At 49.8% G+C, this 19405-nt stretch overlaps 7 protein-coding genes and 1 non-coding gene across 8 annotated transcripts; 5 read left to right on the top strand and 3 right to left on the bottom strand.

Annotated features, from left to right (window-relative positions):
- Nucleotides 1–1736: 1736 nt before the first annotated feature.
- FPRO_07977 (uncharacterized protein) lies at nt 1737–5240 on the top strand (the record flags this gene model as incomplete). Its single annotated transcript, XM_031233908.1, has 2 exons — nt 1737–4435; nt 4487–5240. The coding sequence occupies 2 exons, from the start codon at nt 1737–1739 to the stop codon at nt 5238–5240; spliced, it is 3453 nt and encodes a 1150-aa protein (XP_031083698.1).
- A 768-nt stretch (nt 5241–6008) lies between these two features.
- Nucleotides 6009–6090, top strand: tRNA. Its single transcript has one exon. It is a non-coding gene; the product is annotated as a tRNA-Ser (tRNA).
- Nucleotides 6091–6777: 687 nt separating this feature from the next.
- FPRO_07978 (uncharacterized protein) lies at nt 6778–8357 on the top strand (the record flags this gene model as incomplete). The annotated part of the gene is made up of 6 exons (XM_031233907.1): nt 6778–6877; nt 6937–6973; nt 7039–7135; nt 7208–7985; nt 8036–8198; nt 8249–8357. 6 exons carry the CDS (start codon nt 6778–6780, stop codon nt 8355–8357), a joined length of 1284 nt encoding a protein of 427 aa, XP_031083697.1.
- Nucleotides 8358–9309: 952 nt separating this feature from the next.
- Nucleotides 9310–12624, bottom strand: FPRO_07979 (putative transcription elongation complex subunit (CDC68); the record flags this gene model as incomplete). Its single annotated transcript, XM_031233906.1, has 5 exons — nt 9310–10415; nt 10469–12077; nt 12129–12250; nt 12303–12387; nt 12448–12624. The coding sequence occupies 5 exons, from the start codon at nt 12622–12624 to the stop codon at nt 9310–9312; spliced, it is 3099 nt and encodes a 1032-aa protein (XP_031083696.1).
- Nucleotides 12625–13945: 1321 nt separating this feature from the next.
- Nucleotides 13946–14625, top strand: FPRO_07980 (uncharacterized protein; the record flags this gene model as incomplete). The annotated part of the gene is made up of 3 exons (XM_031233904.1): nt 13946–14425; nt 14478–14523; nt 14579–14625. 3 exons carry the CDS (start codon nt 13946–13948, stop codon nt 14623–14625), a joined length of 573 nt encoding a protein of 190 aa, XP_031083695.1.
- A 510-nt stretch (nt 14626–15135) lies between these two features.
- On the bottom strand, nt 15136–15894 carry FPRO_07981 (uncharacterized protein; the record flags this gene model as incomplete). Its single annotated transcript, XM_031233903.1, has 1 exon — nt 15136–15894. One exon carries the CDS (start codon nt 15892–15894, stop codon nt 15136–15138), a length of 759 nt encoding a protein of 252 aa, XP_031083694.1.
- Nucleotides 15895–17376: 1482 nt separating this feature from the next.
- Nucleotides 17377–18165, top strand: FPRO_07982 (uncharacterized protein; the record flags this gene model as incomplete). The annotated part of the gene is made up of 1 exon (XM_031233902.1): nt 17377–18165. One exon carries the CDS (start codon nt 17377–17379, stop codon nt 18163–18165), a length of 789 nt encoding a protein of 262 aa, XP_031083693.1.
- A 240-nt stretch (nt 18166–18405) lies between these two features.
- On the bottom strand, nt 18406–19405 carry FPRO_07983 (uncharacterized protein; the record flags this gene model as incomplete). Its single annotated transcript, XM_031233901.1, has 2 exons — nt 18406–19318; nt 19380–19405. 2 exons carry the CDS (start codon nt 19403–19405, stop codon nt 18406–18408), a joined length of 939 nt encoding a protein of 312 aa, XP_031083692.1.

Below are 19405 nucleotides of genomic sequence, written 5' to 3'. Positions count from 1 at the left end.
TTTCAACGGAACATGCATATGCTTAATAAGATCCAACGTTGACCGACCAAGCTCGCCTCTGTCTATACCTAGGTACACTTCATGTTTCTCTGCAAGATTGACTTTATGTAGACTCTACACTTGGGCTGGCCAGGCAAACCTTATTTATTAACGAAAGAAATCCCCATTTCTCAGCTGGGCCCTGTCAACGGAAATCACGGTGTCGCGCGTCGCATCCAGCAAATTCCGCCCGTTGATGGCTGAAGCCGGTTCGCTGGAAACTCACCCCGTCCAATCCATGGCTCAATGGCCTTGCTCGCTGTTGATCAATGTACGCGATCGGCCGGGTTGTGGACGATCACTTCCTTTAACTAACATGTCCATCACCCGTAGCCGAACTCAATCTTGTATGTATGTATGGAGTTTGTCAGTCAAAAGTCCAATAAGTACTTATCGCCAAGGGGAATAGACTAATGCATGCGGAGGAGCTGTCGGTTGCCAATATTCCTGATGGCTGATGCTGAGTCTGCACCCAAAAGTAAAGAGAGAATGCTGTCTGCTTCTGATGGATATGCCCATCCTTGATATTGCATGATATGGATCCTGGAGATTAGTCTCTTTGTGGTTTAGGTTTCTGAGTGGCTTGACCACTAACATTAACAGGCCAGCCAGAAATCCGCGAAACGGGCCAACAGCTCGTAGCTTATTCTCTTGTCTGTCTATTTGTACCTAGGTAGGTAGGTAGGTAGTCTACTACCTCGACATGCGTATCCTGCGCAACCCGCTCGGTCCGGTAACAACCCGTATTATTGACTCAGGTTGCTTGTTCATTCAGCTCCAGGGCAATTCCGCATTCTCAAGTTTCCGATGTTGATTCACACCAATGATTTAAACTTGATCCAACCAGTCTTCCAAGAATATTGCCTCAAAACCTAAACCGCGGCAACGAATTCGTGTGCGTTCTTACGACAGCCCAAGCAGCCGTTTATTGAGCCTCCCCTCCACGCGTCGGCTCCTCCAGAGACCAAGCTTTTACCACTGCGACAATTCAGCCTACAGAATGGCCTAGTGGCCCAGACAGCTTAGTACCCACGCGCCCCCCCCCCAAAGAGATTCCGCCGATCGCTACCGTTTCCAACACCACTCTCCTCCCCAATCTCCATCCATAATCCATCTTCCCCAGCTCTTACATCCCCAGTCCTGGGTTGTCTTTGTGTATCCGCCGGCTGCAGCTGCGACTTCGCACGCACTCACACTACTCACCCTCCTTTCAGTCTGAGCCAGCAAAAGATCGAGTACTACTCACCCAGCAAACAGAGCCGACGTTTGTGCGAGGACATTTCGACCTTATTCCAGACCTCATCCTTTTGTCGAGACACTTACCAGTCCCCGGGAAGGCCGAGTCAGCACACCACAGTCTCACTACACTACAGCTTTCGCCTCCCTTGGCTGTGTTTGTCGATCAACGATCCACAACCATCAAGACCCTCCACGACGAGCATCTCGAGTAATTCTAGGCGACGGCCTTAGCGACCACCAGCGAAGACGGATTACGATCCCGGACCTTCACGGCGAGCCGACTTCTCAAGGCCAAGGCGCCCGAGGCGAGCCTCTTCAACTTCAACTGGCTCTCATTCCAATTCAGCTTTTCAGCACGACTTCCTTCGTCTGCGCCTTGCACTGGACCGTCCCAACGCAACCGACGATGCCGCGTCGTCGTGCTCGACCCTCTTATTCTTTCTTCTAGCCTGCCTACCATGAGGATCGCCATTCGTGAGCAGCTTGCAGCCCTCGTTCTTCTTGCCGTTCTCGTCTCTCTCGCCATTGTCTCTATTCCAACATGGATCTATGTCAATCGCTTTGTAGTCGACATCGAGCGCGAGGGTCTGCAGCTCACGGCTTCCCTCAAGGCATCCCGGATCTCTGCAGAGCTCGGCCTCATTGAGACCATTGCCATGACTATTTCTTCTCGAATTCTCGTTCAAACAGCATTCACAAATTTCTATAATACTGGTGAGAGAAACTGGGAAGATGCCCGCGAAGATCTTGAGAGCGCACTTGCTGTCAGCACCAGTTCTGGTCTGTTGCAAGTAAGGCTATACTCGAGGAATGAGACGGGCGCTTCCAATGGCGGTTTACTCAACGTGACCTCCCGTTCTGTACCGGAGATCATTCTGCCCTATGGCAGTTCGACTGGCTCCGAGCTTCGACTCGGCGATACCGATGAGGGCTACCCACCGACTCTCTTCCCCAATCTTACATATATCAATCTTGATCGGCCAAGTTCTCAGCGCAATAACACAACAGCTTTTGCAGCCCAAGCATTCCCAGATGTCAGGATTGCCCGTGACGGTGGCTTATTACTGGGGCCACTAGTTCTCAATGAGAGTGCCGCTCTCCTTTCCGTAACAATCCCTGTTCGGGACAACAACGATACCTTCATCCTTGGCTACATGACTGTGGTTACGCTTGCCGAATCACTCACCGCGGTTCAGGATTCTCGTGAAGGATTGGGAAAGACGGGTACCGTCTTACTCATTGGCCCTACTGATCGGTCAAATCGTTTCAACAAAACTCTACCCGCCAGCAATGCGTCATACACCCCCAACCGTGAGGAATTTGGCAATGTGATGGTCAAATTTGTCCTTCCTCCTAAGAATCCGGAAGGACAGAAGGATCGTCATGATGTTCATCAGTTTGTCAGCGAGACTGGTAACAGAGCATTTCCTGTCAAGTATTACCCAGCAGCGTTCGATTCGTTCACAAAACATTTTGATACTGTCAACAACGCCAGCGCTCTCCTCAACACACACAACGAACAAAACGCCCGTGTCGCAGTTGGATTTGCTCGAACGCAAACTCCTCTGGCAAACTGGACTGTCATCGTCGAAAAAGCCAGATCAGAAGCCTATAAGCCGATCAACACTTTGCGGAACATCCTGCTTGGAACCGTGTTCGGTACTGTCGGCTTGATAGCCTTGCTAGTCATTCCATGTGCTCATCTTAGTGTGTTGCCTATTCGAAAACTCAAAGCGGCCACAGAAAAATCAGTCAATCCCCCAGGATACGAAGACTCGTTCATCGATTCGGATTCTGAGTTTGGAGAGGAGATTCCAAGTTCTGGAGGGATATCACGACGATCGAAAAAACGAGGACCAATAGCGAAATTCATTCGAAAAATGCAGGGCAAGTCGAATGGGCCAAGTTCGAATCGAGATATTGCTCGCCGAATGTTCAAAATCCCTGCAAAAGTCGATGACCGGAAGCACTTCGTGACGGATGAGCTAACTGAGCTGACACGAACCTTCAACGATATGAGTGACGAATTAGTAAAACAATACCTTTCCCTTGAGGTCAAGGTGGCAGAGCGAACAAGGGAGCTGGAGGAGAGCAAGAAGGCAGCGGAGGCGGCTAATGAGAGCAAGACGCTTTTCATTGCCAACATTTCCCACGAACTGAAGACGCCCCTGAACGGCATTCTTGGCATGTGTGCCGTATGCATGGAAGAGAACGACATCGTTAGGATTAAGCAATCCTTGAAGACACTCTACAAATCGGGCGACTTGCTGCTTCATCTCTTGGAGGACTTGTTGAGTTTCTCCAAGAACCAGATTGGCCAGCAGCTCAACCTTGAACTGAGGGAATTCCGACTGGCCGATATCCGATCACAGATTTTGACCATTTTTGACAAGCAGGTTCGAGAAGGAAAGATCAATTTCTCGGTAGAGTTCATCAGCTCCGACAATATTGAAATCAGCACTAGTCCAGACAGAACGAATGGGGAGACAAGATTACCAGCACTTGGCCCCTATGGAACTGGAAGATTAAAAGACATGTGTCTATGGGGCGATCAACACCGAATACTTCAGGTCATCATAAACTTGGTGAGCAACAGTTTGAAGTTCACGCCTCATAATGGCAGCGTCTCAGTCCGCATTAAGTGTCTTGGAGAGGCAGAAGTCGTTGCTGAGAATGAAAGCCGTGCATCATCAATATCGAAGAACTCACGGAATAACTCACGGACTGGGCGCCCTCGACAGCGTGGAAGCGCCAGCTCAGCAAATTCGGGAGGCTCAGGAAACCGGAACTCGATCCCGAAGTTCAAGGGCACAGGAACCGCCCTGTCCATCAATCCTATGGACCCAAAGGCAACTCCTCATGTCCTGGTTCGGGAGCGATCCCCTACGCCCCCTCCACCTGGCGCCAAGTCGTATGTGTTCGAGTTTGAGGTACAGGATACTGGTCCCGGCATACCTGAGCATATGCAGCAAAAGGTTTTTGAGCCCTTTGTCCAAGGAGATCTGGGTTTGAGCAAGAAATTCGGTGGCACTGGATTGGGATTGAGTATCTGTCACCAGCTAGCAGGCCTCATGGGTGGTTCTATCAGCCTGCGTAGCACTCTGGGTGTCGGCACAACCTTCACTATGCAGATCCCGCTAAAATACGTGAAGGATCGGTAAGTCCCCGACAGCGAAATTGTTACAAAATTACTCATATTTAGATCCAGAACTTCCAGCACTGCATCGAGCAGTGTGAAATCCCGTCCAGCGAGCGTAGATGCTAGCGATATAGAGCCACAGCGCGTTGCTCCTGGTACCCCGAAGCCTGCAACTGAAACCAAGTCAGCCAATGCCCTCAACCCACAACCTCGACTGGTCGGATTAAGCCAGCCATACTTTGCTGCCGACCCTCCATCTATCAAGAGTGCAGAACAAAAGATGGCTGAGATTGATCGTGCCATTGCCAGTAGGGGTGGCCAAGGCAGGCTACGCGTTCTGGTTGCCGACGATAACTCAACCAACATCGAAGTTGTCAGCCGCATGCTGAAACTCGAGGACGTTTACGATGTGACTATTGCGAAGGACGGCCAAGAGGCCTATGATCTGGTAAAAGCGACAATGGAGAAGAACCAGGCATTCGATGTTATTTTCATGGACGTCCAAATGCCTAACCTTGATGGGTTACAAAGTACTCGACTTATACGCGAGATGGGCTACACATCCCCCATCGTTGCTTTGACAGCCTTTTCAGAGGAGAGTAATGTGAAAGAATGCATTGACTCAGGCATGGACGAGTTTCTCGCCAAGCCTATCAGACGGCCGGCCCTTAAGCAAGTGCTGAAGAAGTTTGCAACAATCCCAGAGGAGCCAGAAGACGAGAAGCGCTCTTCTTCGCTGAAGCCGAAAGTTAGAACGAATGGTAATGCTGTTCAGCCACACAAGGAGAGTGAGAACGGGGCACCACGAGAGAAGCATGGATGAGCGCCTTATCCCTGGTTTGCTGCGCACCTACAGAAACCATATCTATACCAAAGGGACAAAGATCCCCCATACACCACCTCAACCGACATACATCTCTTACCTATTTGTTTCAAGTTGCAAAAGTCTAGCGGGAGGAATTGTCTTTTCTGGAGTTTGAGCATATTTCTTATCAATTTTTTCAAGGGGGAAGCGGATCAGGAAAAGAACCGCTCCAGTGTCTTTTGGCTTGTTCGGGTTATTTGTCACGCACATTGACGAGCATCGCGACCTCTAGCTCTATTTTGATTGTATTTCTGGGGTTTGCCATCACATACATTTGATCGGCGCGCACGTATATAGGCGTACACGTTTTGACCTATTATAGTTATCATTTGCACATGTTTGCGGACACTGGAAGTGGAATGCAACGGTAGTGTCTGTTACAGCATCACAAGAGGAGGCATATGAGGAAAAGAGAGGACAGAGGACAGAAGAAAGAGGAGGCGTATATACATACTCATGTAATTATATATATACGCATAATACTGTGACGAAGGAAGAACAGAAATTCGTCACTGGCACAAGGCATGACTCGTTGTATCTGCTCGTTGTGATTTGTTGATACTAATAGAGGGCAATGGTAAAATTGGGAAAACTACCTGATTGTTTTCTTCATCTGCGCCAGACGCCAATGTTGGTTGAGGCAATATGGATGCTAAGACTATTAGAGGATGTCGGACTTTGGAAGGGAACTTGAGTGCCAAACTACGGATATATTCCACTGGAGAAGGCGCAGTGGCAGAGTGGTCTAATGCGATAGACTAGAAATCTATTCTCTTCGGAGGCGTCTGTTCGAATCAGGCCTGCGTCGGTGTCTCTTTTTAGATATAAAACCAAGCTCTAATCTATGCTTTGTTTCCTTTTTTTTCTTCGATATATTTTTTTACCTATAAAAGTATCTATTTTATAGCTACTTAAGCCATACTTGGTCATTCTACTAATGATAAAGATTTCAGGGGTCTTGTACGCTGAGAGACTCTTAGCCAACGGGGTCCGAAAAGCACCGCCTACTCCGTTGTAGCGCATATAGGCCACTAGAGGTAAGGTACCTAGGTACGTTTTAAATCATGGACTAGCAGACAAAGAGACTTCAACTTCTGGTAGAATTATAAAAAAAAAATAAACAAAAGCCCACACCTAGTTCAGGGCCTGCCTGCTTTGAAGTCGCCTCAAGCTAAACTCCGTTGCCCTGTAATTGTGAAGTCGCCAACATTTTCATGCGACCTCTAGGATGTGATCCGTAAGGTAGGAATTTGAAGGACGCGGGTGGCGGGCAACAAGGAGCGAGAGGTACGTACCTCTTCAAACACACACACGTAAGGCTTCACGAGCCACAGCGCGACCGTTGCAACCATCCATCCTATCCCCGTCAGCTTCATCCATAAGTCGCATCTTCCCCCCCCTCCCCCTTCACATATCGACTCTCTCCATCGACAAAAAACACCCTCACATCGCGCAGAGGAATCGCAGAACATTCGCAAATTCTGACGACGATACAATGGCCGACGAGCAGCCCCGTGGCATCGACCACACTGATTCCATCGATTCGAATGATGGCCCGAAGCAGCCGGACAAGAAGAAAAGCCGTCGCCCTGCGAGTGAGTGTGCCTCAAGGATGCGCGCCCTACGGGAGAGAATCCTAACTGATGCCTCGTAGATACTGCCTTTCGACAACAGCGTCTAAAGGCCTGGCAGTATGTCATAACCTCCCTCCTCCGGTTTACTCAATCGCCCCCTCGATACTGATACCTTGCGACAGGCCCATTCTCACACCAAAGACTGTCCTGCCTCTCTTCTTCGCCATCGGCATTATCTTCGCTCCCATCGGCGGTGCTCTTCTATACGCGAGCGCTCAGGTACAACACCCTTGATTCGTCTCGTTAGACTATACCCGCCCAAACCCAATTCTAATGCCTGAGCCTACCTAGGTCCAAGAGATCCGACTCGACTACACCGATTGCATTGAAAAAGCTCCCACCCTTGGCAAGGACGGCGGCGGCTTCAGGGGTATGCCAGGCAGTGCCGTCAGCACCGCATTCAAGAGTTCCAACACTTCAGTGAATGCACAGTGGGCCAAGGAGAGCAACGTCACCGTTAAGCTCGATAACGGCGTCAGCGTCTCGAACCCTCGATGCCATCTCAAGTTCACCATTCCAGAGGAGATGGGCCCGCCTGTTCTCTTCTACTACCACCTGACCAACTTCTACCAGAACCATCGCCGATATGTCCTCTCCTTCGACACCGACCAGCTCAAGGGCCACAAGCGATCTTACAACGACATTCATAACTCGGACTGCACTCCCCTGTATGGCGAGGGCGGCAAGCCTTATTATCCCTGCGGTCTGATCGCCAACTCCATGTTCAACGATACCTTCTCCAGCCCTGTGCTGTCGAACCCTCCCAAGGCCAGTAGCAATGATACGTGGGTATACCACATGCAAAACAACACGGGGATCTCGTGGGACAGCGACAAAGATCTCTACGGCAATACCACGTACAACTACACTGACATCCTTCCCCCTCCCAACTGGCACGATCGCTACCCCAATGGATACACTAAGGACACGCCTCCTCCTAACCTCAAGGAGTGGGAGGCTTTCCAGGTCTGGATGCGGACGGCTGGTCTTCCTACTTTCAGCAAACTGTACCAGCGCAACAACACTCAGGCTATGTGGTCTGGGACTTATGATCTGGTGATTGACTACCGTAAGTCATTGTTTCCTCATGTTGAATAGGCGTATCTAATCCCGATATAGGCTTCCCTACTCTCAAGTACAAGGGCACCAAGTCCGTCATCATTTCTACTCGAACCGTTATTGGAGGACGCAATCCTTTCCTCGGCATTGCCTACGTTGTTGTCGGCGGTGTTTGTATTGTTCTCGGCACCGTGTTTACAGTTACTCATCTCATCCGCCCCAGGTTTGTCCCCCAGTCTGACAGTCGTTGACTTTATGCTAAATCCATGATAGAAAACTTGGAGATCACACTTATCTCTCGTGGAACAACGCCCCTGGTGCAAAGTCTGGTCCTAGCACTGCCGCCGCTTCGGGTCGCGAACTCCGTCCTGGTGAAGCTTAGACAGCTCGCGATGATTCGCGCGCTCTTCTCGCAGCTCCTACGAGCCCATCTCCCGCGTCTTTCGGATCACCGCCCAATGCATCAGGTGGTCTCCTGGCCCCTCCCTGATCTGCACCGTCCTAGGTCACGTTCACCATCAACGATATGAGTTGTCCAGTACTCAAAGGCTAGTAGATGTCGTTCTGAGAGAGTGCCTTTGATCATGTTTGCTTGTCGTATGTCTCCATTATACGTCTCCTCGTGTTTCTTTACGACTACTCCTTTTTGCATTCTCCGACTGTTGCTTTACTTTGGTTTCGGGAGACTTGTATCGTAAAACATTGATCTCTTATACGTGTGCTACATCGGCCTCGTGTGCCCTTCACCCAGCAGGTACCTGTCCTTTTGAACAAGAAAATATAAGGAAACGGGAAGGAGGAAGAGCAAGAATTGTGTTGGCTTCGTACTTATCTTTATATGGGCAGGGAGTTTGGGCGCGTTGCGATTCGGGAATAAGGATAGAATGAATTGAATTATTTACATACTCGGGTCCAATCACACGATCCGACGTTTAACAACGGGTTGCATGTTATGCTGTCTCTGAGGCGTGTGTTGAAAGGAACAACAATCGTCTAACGCCAAAAAATTACAATGTAAAAGCGCTCAAAATCATGAATTATCTTATTGTGACTGGTACAGCTGCCATTGATCCATCCTGACCATATCGATGAGTGAAGGAACTGTAAAAAAAAAAAAAACCTTACCTCCAGACCAGCTATTTGACATGATGTTCTGCGGCCTACATGTCCCCTTGAAGGAACTCGATGGCCTGTACTAAACGTTAAAACCAAGTAGGAAAATTGTATGTTTTTAGTACAAATGGTCAAGCAACCAACCAGCGTCTCCTAATCCCAAGTTCACGCCCAAAGAAATACCATCTTCTCACACCGAACCCCAGTCATTATGTCGCCGTTTAGCGCTTGCGCTTCTTCTTGCCTCCTCGGTCTTCGTCCTCCATGGCACTCTCGCGATCGCGCTTCTTAGCCTTGCGCTCGAGCTCATCCCAATCCTCGCCCTCTTCGTCACTGTCGAGCTCTGCATCTTCATCGTCGTCGCTTGCATTGCTGCCGAAATCGGATCCTTCGTCACTAGATTCAGACTCCTCATCGAATTCATCCTCGTCCATCTCAAAGGCCGATTCTTGCTCAGACTCACCCTCGCCGTCATCATCGTCAGAGTCAGCTTGCAGGAAAGACCAACCACCATCAGCAAAGAACTGGTGGGTGTCTGCAGTGACTGTCTTCATGATAGTTGGCCAGTTGAGGTTAAGGGGACCTTCTGTGTAGGCGATATCGGAGGAGTCGAGCCATTCCTTGACCTGGTCGAGGAACTCGACGGGGATGGTGTTGACGTGGTAAGGGGGTCGTGTAAAATCCTTGAAGACAAAGACCATATCAAAGTTCTTCAGGCCGAACTGAACACGTTCTAGGTGCGCAATCTCAACTTCCTCAATGGTAATGACCATAAAAGGAGGCTCGACAACCTGAATGAGGCAGTCCGTGGTAGGTTGCACAAAGACATTGCTTCGGAATGGCACACCATGGAAACCAAGGTCACGAACAGGCATGTCCACCTCGATACCTTCGTTGCGACCAGCCTCGGCAATCTTCTGAGCAAAGCCTTGGAACAGTCGATCCAGCTCGGCTCTGCGACGTCGTTCCTCTTGTTCTGCCTCGAACTCGTCCTCGTCACCATAACGGTACTTTCGCTTGCGGTTACCCGTCTCATCGAATTGAATGTCTGTGGCTTCTCGATAGAACTGAACATCCTTCGTCTTCTTCTTGTTGCCAACAATGATCGGATCCTTGAGATGAATGTGAATGATGACAATCAACTCATGCTGACAAGGTTGGAAAAACAAGTGCTTGACGTTGGAAAATAGTATATCCACTCGGTGTTGTGCGTTGAGGGGTGAGATATATCGAATACCGTTCTGGTGAATCTCGACCTTGCCTGGTACTCGCTTGCCTTCCATAGCTGGACGGATATAGACATTGTCCAACACAGCTGGTCGTCGGTCTGGGTAACGGTTAGCATCCACTGATTCGAAAACATGTTTGGCTTTGACATACTCCGTATCTCGACGAGTTTGTCCTGCTCGACGACATCCTCCATGTCCTTCTTTTCCTGCTCCTTCTTAACCACATCGCGCTTCATGTTGGAGATCTGAGTTGCTATTTCATTATATCTCTCACCATCAGACGATCGGAAGGTCAAACTTCGGACGAAGTGCGCCGATGCATCTTCGAAGGGCTGGTCATCCTTTCGGCCTACGCCCTGACCAGGCGAAAGGAAATTGATGCGCAGGAATGCCCAATCGCCCTCGTCGCTTTTACTCGCGTTCTTGATAGTGTTGATGTGGAAAGGAACAGGGCGGCCCATGATGGGCAAAACGACTGTGTTGTTCTTGATATCAACAACAACCTCGAGGTTCTTGATCTTGCTGGGAAACTGATTGTCTCTCTTGTAAGACTCGAAACGCTTGAACTTCTTGACCTCACCACCGTTCTGGCCACTCGTGGATTCTGAAAATCTGGCGAGACCCTCTCTTTGCTTTCTCGCTGCAAGTTCCTTCTGATGCTCCCGTCGCTTCTTCTCAAGGTCGTCGTTAGCGACTTGAGTTGTGCGTTCTGAGCGAAGTCTTGTACTTGTGATGTTCTTGGTCGCAACGGCACCAACCCGCGAGTCCTTCTTCTCCTTCTTAGGGGCAGGCTCTGCTTCTTCATCATCCTTGAAGAAGAACGAGTTGGCGTCAGCGCTTGTTGGGGCCTCAGCTGTGAACACCACGGGCTCTGCCGAAGTGACTCGAATGGTGTCTGTCAGGACGAGCGCATAGATCTTGCTGTTCTTATCCTGGGGGGACGGGTTCTCGATGTCTTGGAACCCGGTGTTGATGATGAGAGTCATGCCGTCCTTCAGAACCCGCTGGTTCTTGGCGTTGAGAATCAAAGTAGGATCCTTGTTCTCTAATCCAATACCCCAACCAACGTTCTTTAGGAAATGCTTCTCCATATCTGGCTTCTTGCTCTTTATAATGCTGATGGCCCTGCCATAAACCTCTTTCGCTGTCATACCATCACGAATCTCCTTGATGATAGTGTTGTGAATGAGAGTAAGAAGCTTATAGTTGCTCTCCTGAGACTTGTTAGGGTCGACGAGGTAAGTTCGGGCGATGGTAGAACAGTAGGACTTGTATCGAAGCCCCATGGCGGCAATGATGATGTTCGCGTGGAGGTTTTCGTCATTGGGTTCACCAGCAAATCGAAGATCGTACTTGCCACCACTCTGGATCGAAGGTCCCAGAATCCAGTCCAGCTGAGCGGGATCGAGGTCCGAGGGAAGCTTGCCTTTGCTAGGCAACTCGACTGTCTTCCAGAATTGGTTGTCATCGAGCTTCTTGTCAACCTTGTCGGCGAGTGCGGAGTGTTTGACTTTCTTTTCGGCATCGAGGATGTTGGACATTTCGTCGAGGAAGTAGGGGGTCATCAAGGCAACACAAGCCTTGGAGGCAGTTCGCATGGCTCGGAGTTCGCTCTCGTCCTTTACGGCAAAGGCGTAGGTAGAAAGGGCGGCGGAAATGTCGACCTGGGTCACATCCTTGCACTGGTCGTTGAAGAGCTTCTTCCACTCATCGACGAAGGGTCCTCGGGAGGTGTCTTTGGTAATGGTGCCGACCTTGTTCTGGATCGCATTTGTTAGGTCTGAACGACAATGATTTTTTGACTGACTTACTCCTGCCTCCTTAATCTTATCGGCAAGCTTAATAAAGAGCTTCTCGTTTTCGGCGGCATCCTTGCCTCGCACAAGGACTTCGATTGGGAATCGGCCCCCTTTCAGCTGTTCGAGATGCTTGGCTATAATGGATTTAGTGTGGGTCATTTCGCGCAGGCAGAAATGCGGTCGCACCTTTCTTCGCTGTTGTGAGGATGTACAACGTGTCCAGGGTGAACAACATAAGGGTCGTCGGAAACTCGTATCCAAGAAGCCAGAACTAAGATATTGTTAGTGAATGCATCTCGCATTCGTTTCGAGTCGTCGTGGGATCGCATACGTGAATCGCATTGTTCTTGTGAAATTCGGGGATCTCTTCAACCTTGCCCATCATCACAATGAGGGACTGAGCGCCGTTGAACAGGCCATCCTTGGAGCGCAGGTCATTCTTCCAGGCAGTGACAAAGTGGGAGATGCGCTCCTGGAAGAGCTTGCTGTCAATCTTGATCTCGGCCATCGTTTTTGATGGAATCGTGATCGAGAGTGACGGGGGAAAGCTGAAGGAATAAAGAGCTGATGACGGGAGGTTGCGACGACGCGAGAAAAAGTGAGGTCGCGTTAATGATCCAAGCTGGAGCTCACTGTCACGTGATGTCCCGCAACGCGTTCCTTGGGTGACTGATGATGCAAGCTAGTTACCTATCTGTGGTGAACGACAGGGTAGTACTCCAAGCCATGAACAGTCCGGGTTTACTTCAGGTCTCTTCGGTCTTTTTTGCAAGCTCTTATTAATGTGCTTCTTTGTGTATGTTAAGAGGGTGCAAACTTCGAGAGCTGAAAGACCGCCAAAACGCAGTTGAGTTGGTGGAGCAACCAAGTCCAAGTCTAGCAATATGTCGAGATGGTGATTAGTGACGATGAACACGAACCCTCCCAAAGACGTGGGCAACTGTGGTCCACTTTCTTGTGCGAATTCAGGATGCGCCACAGATGTATAAGTCCATCTCTTTGAATATAGTCTCAAACTTCAACGCAGCCATTGTCTCGTAACGCCTCTTCTCACCTGAGATCGCATAGCCTTGTAGTCAGTAGTGGATGCCCATGCTCTTTATTCAAGACGGGATTAATCGAATACTATGTTCCATCATGTCGTTTGCATAGTGTCTTTAATAACATGAGTGAAGAATATAAAGAGTATTCGAGAACAAGAATAGAGCATACACAGTTATTTTTTGTCGAAACATCAGCTCAGCACATGCTCCTTATCAGGTCACTCTGTATACTCATCAGCAACACATTGATGTTCGAACAGAGTGCTAGAGCTGTAGAAATTCGATTCATAGTCTTGAACAATTCCGAGCTCAGTAGCCGAGGTTTAGAGGAACCGCCTTTCTACCATGAATGCACCATAATCGAGAACGCGGAATGAATAGCCTGATATATCCACGACTTACACTTCAATCCTTATATCCAACTTGAAAAGAACTTGATCGCGGTATGGAAAACTTCTTTATATTCTATCCGGTAGTTTTCAGGCTTGCTGCTTCTATGCCCGCACAATCTAGACAAGTCAAACGTCAAATGCCGGAATTAACCTCCGTGTGTCGGCGCCGGTTTTCGGGAAGTGGAGTCGGGAGTTGCGATTCAAACCCGACCCCGCGCATGCCCGGGTGAACATATAACCAAACGCGAATGTGATACCTCTCACGTAACTTTTCTCACAACTTGTTTTCTCAACCTCATTTACTCCGCAACTTATAAGACACGCAGTTTCCCTCTCGTAACATTATCTCTGAACGCTCTTGTATCCATATCAACTTACACCATAATCTGCCATCATGCGGGTTTCTTACGTATCCAACCCTCCTGAGACCAAGTCCGAGGAGCATGCCGCCATTGTAAAGCGCATAGAAGAGCGCCGCGCCCCTCGACCTCTCCAGTCTCTGGATCTGGCTCTTCTTCACTCCCCTCACGTTGCTGATGGCTGGAACTCATTCCTCGGCGCTGTTCGTACCAAGACCTCTCTAAGCGACGACATTCGAGAGCTTGCAATTTCACGCATTGCTGTGTGCAACAAGGCCTGGTACGAATGGAAGCACCATGCGCCGCTAGCTGTCAAGGGCGGTGTATCCGAGGCTGGGCTTGAGGCTATCAAGGGTGAGGAACTTGGTGAGCGGCCTGCTGAGCTATCAGAGAAGCAATGGGCTGTGCTGCTGTACACGGATGAGATGACGAGGAACGTTCAGGTCAAGGATGAGACCTTTGATCGTCTGCGGGAGTATTTCAACGAACAAGAAATTGTGGAAATCACAGCCACAGTAAGACAGTCCCTTGTCCCTCTAGTCATCAAACTCATCCTGACACCAACAGGTTGCATGCTACAACTGTGTAAGCCGTTTCTTGGTGGCACTTGACGGTAAGTCAAAGTCATAAATTCATCCCCTGTCTAACTAGAACTAACAATGCTACAGTCGGGGAGAGAAATGGTACAGGCCCGGAAGCTATCTCGGGTCATTGATAGACAGCTGTGTCCTGCCAATTTTCAGGAGTAGCAGCAAATTAAAAAAGAAGAAGCAGGTCTTTATCATGAATAGTGATTCATAAGACAAAAAACAAACAGAGTGTTAGAATAAGACAAAAGCAACCGTGCTAAGGAAATACCACGACTTAAGGCCGCGGGAAAGGGGTATCATCCCATCTACAGAAGTGAAGTGAAACTAAGAAACCAGACTCCTCATGAAATAAGCCCCGAGGCCCCATCCTCGCCAAACCAACCCGTCGTTAATCGTTGCTCATTCAACCATGCCTCCTGTGGTCGTGGTGAGTGTCCGCTGTCATGCTGGACTATGCTGTTTTGTTAACATGTTGGCGACCACCTGGCCGCATTAAGAACGCCGTGTAATGAAGATCGTGTAATGTCCGTGCTGTATCGTCGCACTTGACAACCTGTAAGAGTTATGCCGTGTGTAACCAGAAACCAAAACGAAAAGAAAACCTTGAAGTCTAGGACCAAACCGATGCTTCAAGATCACGGCGATTTGGAATATGACCTTGACATTGCGCGCTCAATTGAAGCATGACGCTGATGCATTTTAGGCGATGTTTGTAGTTCCTGAACAACTCCCGCCCAGCCCTTACGGCTAGGTTTTGGCACGGGCTCCGGGTGGTTAACGAGAGCCTGGGTGGTCAAACTGCGCAAAGGAGGACGGTTGATGACACCCTCCATTAAGCCTCTAGGAAGAGAAGGACGGGTTGGTGTTTTGAAAACCGGTGATTTTTCCAGATCCCTTGCCGTAGGTAGAGGGGGCGGCGGCGGCGGCGAGAGCTTCTCATGAGTAGTGGTACTTGTTTGTGATGCGACGACGCCCATATAAACGACAAGGAAGCGCATACGTAGCATATCGAGTCTACGAACCCGATCCTCTAACCTCGATCGCTTCGACGCCCACAGCAGCCTGGCGGAAGTCTTTAGCTTGGTGGTGTTCTCCTCGATCACCACACCATTGATATCCTCGCGCAAATCATCACCCGTCTTCTGAATCTCCCTTAGGAGCCGTGTCAAGCGTATCTTATCATCAAGGCGCTGCACCTTTGCAACGTCACGATCATAGCTCTCGTTCTCCTGTACAGAAAAGTCGGCAGTGTCAAGAAAGGTTGCAATTTCGAGCGGCGCCGCTTGGTACGCGGCCGTGTAAGAGGAGATGATCTGGACGAGGACGATGAGGGACAGGATGACAGCAATCAGAATGAGGATGATAGTCCACTGGAGCAGATTGAACTCGGCCATGGTTGAGCAGAGCGTCTTGATGGCGAGTCGAGGCGGAGGGTGAAGCTATCGCGCATGGTCCTTGGGGAGTTGTGTGTTTGTGGGAGAGAAAGGGGACAGAAGGGGAAGAGGCGCACACAATATGCAGGTGAAAGGCAAGGGACATGAGCGATGACGACGGGAAGAACAAGCGCAAGCGTAGCCAAATCCAACAACCCCAACAATCATGCCGTACAGTAGATACTGTATCTTAACCTATCTAGGAGAACCTGCGCGTTTATGTGCGCTCTAATTAACAGAGGCACCTAATTTCTAGGCTCATACACAAGCCGAGCTTCCATATTTGTGCTGGACCACTTGGTGCAGATGGCTGGGGATCAAGCAGAACCCCTCCCCCCTGCAGGCGCATCTGCAACTAACGATAGCCCATAGAGACAGGGCAGGGTATTCAAGTCAGTCAGTCATCACATGGTCCTGGTCATGGTCATGGCCAGTCCAGTGGGATGGGATGCGCGACTTGATGGCGTTGTAATTGTCTGACTGATACTACTTTGCATGGCCCATAAGTATGGGTAAGCGTGAGGTGCCGTGATGATGATGTACGCGGAAGTGCCGGGCGGAAGAAACGGTCAAGACGGTATCTGGTGATGCTGACTGATGGAGGTAGGTTAACACAAAACGTACTCAAAGAACGATGCGTGGCCATCGTAGCTTGTTAATGTCATAGTTTAAGAGGATGCACCACGAACCTGCTCAAGATTGGCAGTATCCAAAAACTAATGCTGCGCTGCCGAACCGTCCAGCGGGTTTTCACATTGCATTGGCGGATGGATTGCATTCCGAGTGGGTTCATCTGCAGGTTGAGTATCACCATCGGTTGGATGTGACCAATTCTCGCAGGACACTAGTGTCTTAGATCCTCAGAGCGCCTAAGCACATGAAAGCATGGATATCGAGGTCGGGAATTAGGGTTAGGGGAAGGGCAGCACCTTGGTGGATCATTTTAGGGCTTGAGGAGGAGAAAGAGAGCTGAAAGGCATTAATTTGTTGAGGTGAAAGTTATGAAAGACATCTAGTACAGTATGTATTGGATATTTGAACAATGCATTCCCCGGCGACTCAAGTTTATGGGGGGGTAGAGAGAAGTTGGCTGGGTTGACGTTGTTGTCATAAGTCGGAATAAACTTGATTCGTTACTTACTGAAGGCTTTAGCCGCTGTCAGTTTGGCACCCAGTAAAAAGTTCTCGGGCCGTTGAAGGCGTGAGTGAAGTGGTGCCAATGGAATTATGCATTCCTCTTCTCTTCTCTCCTCTCCCTTGTCCCTTAGGCAAGGTTCTGACATCCCACTGACTTCATCAATGCCATGTACCTGCGCCAGTCTTGCAGCTTATCACACTCATCGGATCTTTCTCCCCTGATATCGCCTGTTTCTGCATTCTCTGTTACCACCCTCGTCCTCCAGCTCCCAAGAACCCTCAACAATATTACAAACCTACCTACTCATGGCGACGAATACAGCGACAGTGACGGCTGACCCCGCGCCGCAAGCGCACCGGTTTCCCCTCCCAAAGATCCTCGAATACCCCGCGTCGACCCCGCCAATCCTTATCACCCAAGGTGCCGAGGGTCGCCTCTACAAAACCACTTACCTATTACGCGATATTCCCTGCGCCCTCAAGTATCGCCCTCCTAAGCCCTGGCGTCACCCGATTCTTGATCAGCGGCTCACCAAGCACCGTATCCTTTCAGAAGCTCGTATTCTTGCAAAGTGTCGCCGCGATGGGGTCCGTGTACCAGCTGTGTATGCTGTGGATGAATCTGCTGGGTGGTTGATGCTGGAATGGATACCCGGAGGCCCTGTCCGAAAGAGTATCAATGGGCGGCTCGGAAATAGAACTGAGGGGATAGAGAGCGATGTTGAGCTGAAGGACCTCATGCGAAAAATCGGTACTGCTATTGGCAACATGCACAAAATCGGCATCGTCCATGGTGACTTAACCACAAGCAACATGATGCTGCAACCCCCAGCTAACCCTCAAGACGGTAATTCCTTACATGGGGAATTGGTTATTATCGATCTGGGTCTTGCGAGTGGAAGTATTTCAGACGAAGACCGGGCAGTTGATCTCTACGTCCTGGAGAGAGCATTTGGTAGCACACATCCAAGAGCAGAGTGCCTCTTTCCAGAGGTGCTCGAAGCCTATGGCCAGACCTTCAAGCAGGCCAAGATTGTTCTCAAGAAGCTAGAAGACGTGCGGATGAGAGGCCGCAAACGAAGCATGCTTGGGTAAACAAACAGAAAAACAGAAAAGCCGTCTTGCAGCCAATTTCCCTACCATAGTGTCTAAGCTCCGTGTATCTGATGCTCGCTGTTTTGCCAAACAAAAACCAAATGGACAAATGATGCTACTACATTCCATCTTATGTGGCTTGGAGATCCAATATGCCAGAAACCCAATGGCTCATCATCTCTTCCTTTTTCTCTTTCTTTGTCTTTCCTCTCTTTCCCGGCCGACAAGGAACTTGTCCAACTATGGTGCCACCAGCTCCGCTCCAGCAAAATATCCCTTATTCTCTATGACGCCTCGATCCTGTACGAATGCCGTGTATCGCACTACCCATTTGGGGACAATCTCTCCGGTGAAACCCGTACCGCTGTTGCCCGGATCAGCAAGAAGACCTGCGCTTTTCGGCCCGTGGCTAAGGAGTTCTCGAAGAGTGCCGTGCGGAAGAATATCGATACAGTCGTTGTGAACATGCAATTCCACACCTTCTTGGTCGGCTAGCTTTTTCAGCGGGGGTGGGACATCGCAGCAGTTTCGCAGATTGATCTGGTCGATGACGGGCCGGACGCTCGCACGCTTGATAAAAGCGCCAAGTTTCTCGCTGCCAAACTCGGCTACAGCAAGACGCTTCACGAGGCCTTGCTTGTGCAGGCCCTCGAACACCTTCCAAGTCGCAAGCTCCTCTTCAAGGTTCCCCTGTTGGGCATTGGTCTTGTCCGCCTCCCATTCGCAGTTTCCTTCGAACGAAATGCCAGGAAAAGATACAATTAAGAGGTCGATGGTTTGAATGCCGAGTTCTCTCCGGACCAAATCCAGAGCCTCTTTGACATGTTGTTCCCCAGCAGCTACTGACATACCCGGGAGAACAAAAAACTTGACAGTGATCTCATACTGACTGGGTTCCTCTTGGAGGCCAGCAGCATTCCAATTAATGCGAGGAACGTATAGCGCATCGCCTTCTTGTTCAGTCCAGAGGTCGACGACTGTGTGCTTGCCTTTGGCCGTGTCGCCGTTCGTGAAGCCGTTTGTTTCTTGCGCATCGATCGCATAATCGCGCTGAGCTTCGGCGATGTTGTCACGCAGGGAATTGACGAGTTCGAGGTTGGATCTGCTGTTGCCGGGTTTACGGATAATGGAGGGGCCTGCCAACATGACATTGCTGCCGAGAGGGGTTTTGTAAGCATCCATGAAAACTGCAGAGAAGTGAGATTGATACATACGCAGTAGATAGAATAAGTCTCGTCAT

The sequence above is a fragment of the Fusarium proliferatum genome (assembly GCF_900067095.1).
Source record: "Fusarium proliferatum ET1 genome assembly, contig: FPRO_scaffold007, whole genome shotgun sequence".
Lineage (NCBI taxonomy): Eukaryota > Fungi > Ascomycota > Sordariomycetes > Hypocreales > Nectriaceae > Fusarium > Fusarium proliferatum.
This window is presented reverse-complemented; position numbering and strand designations above follow the sequence as displayed.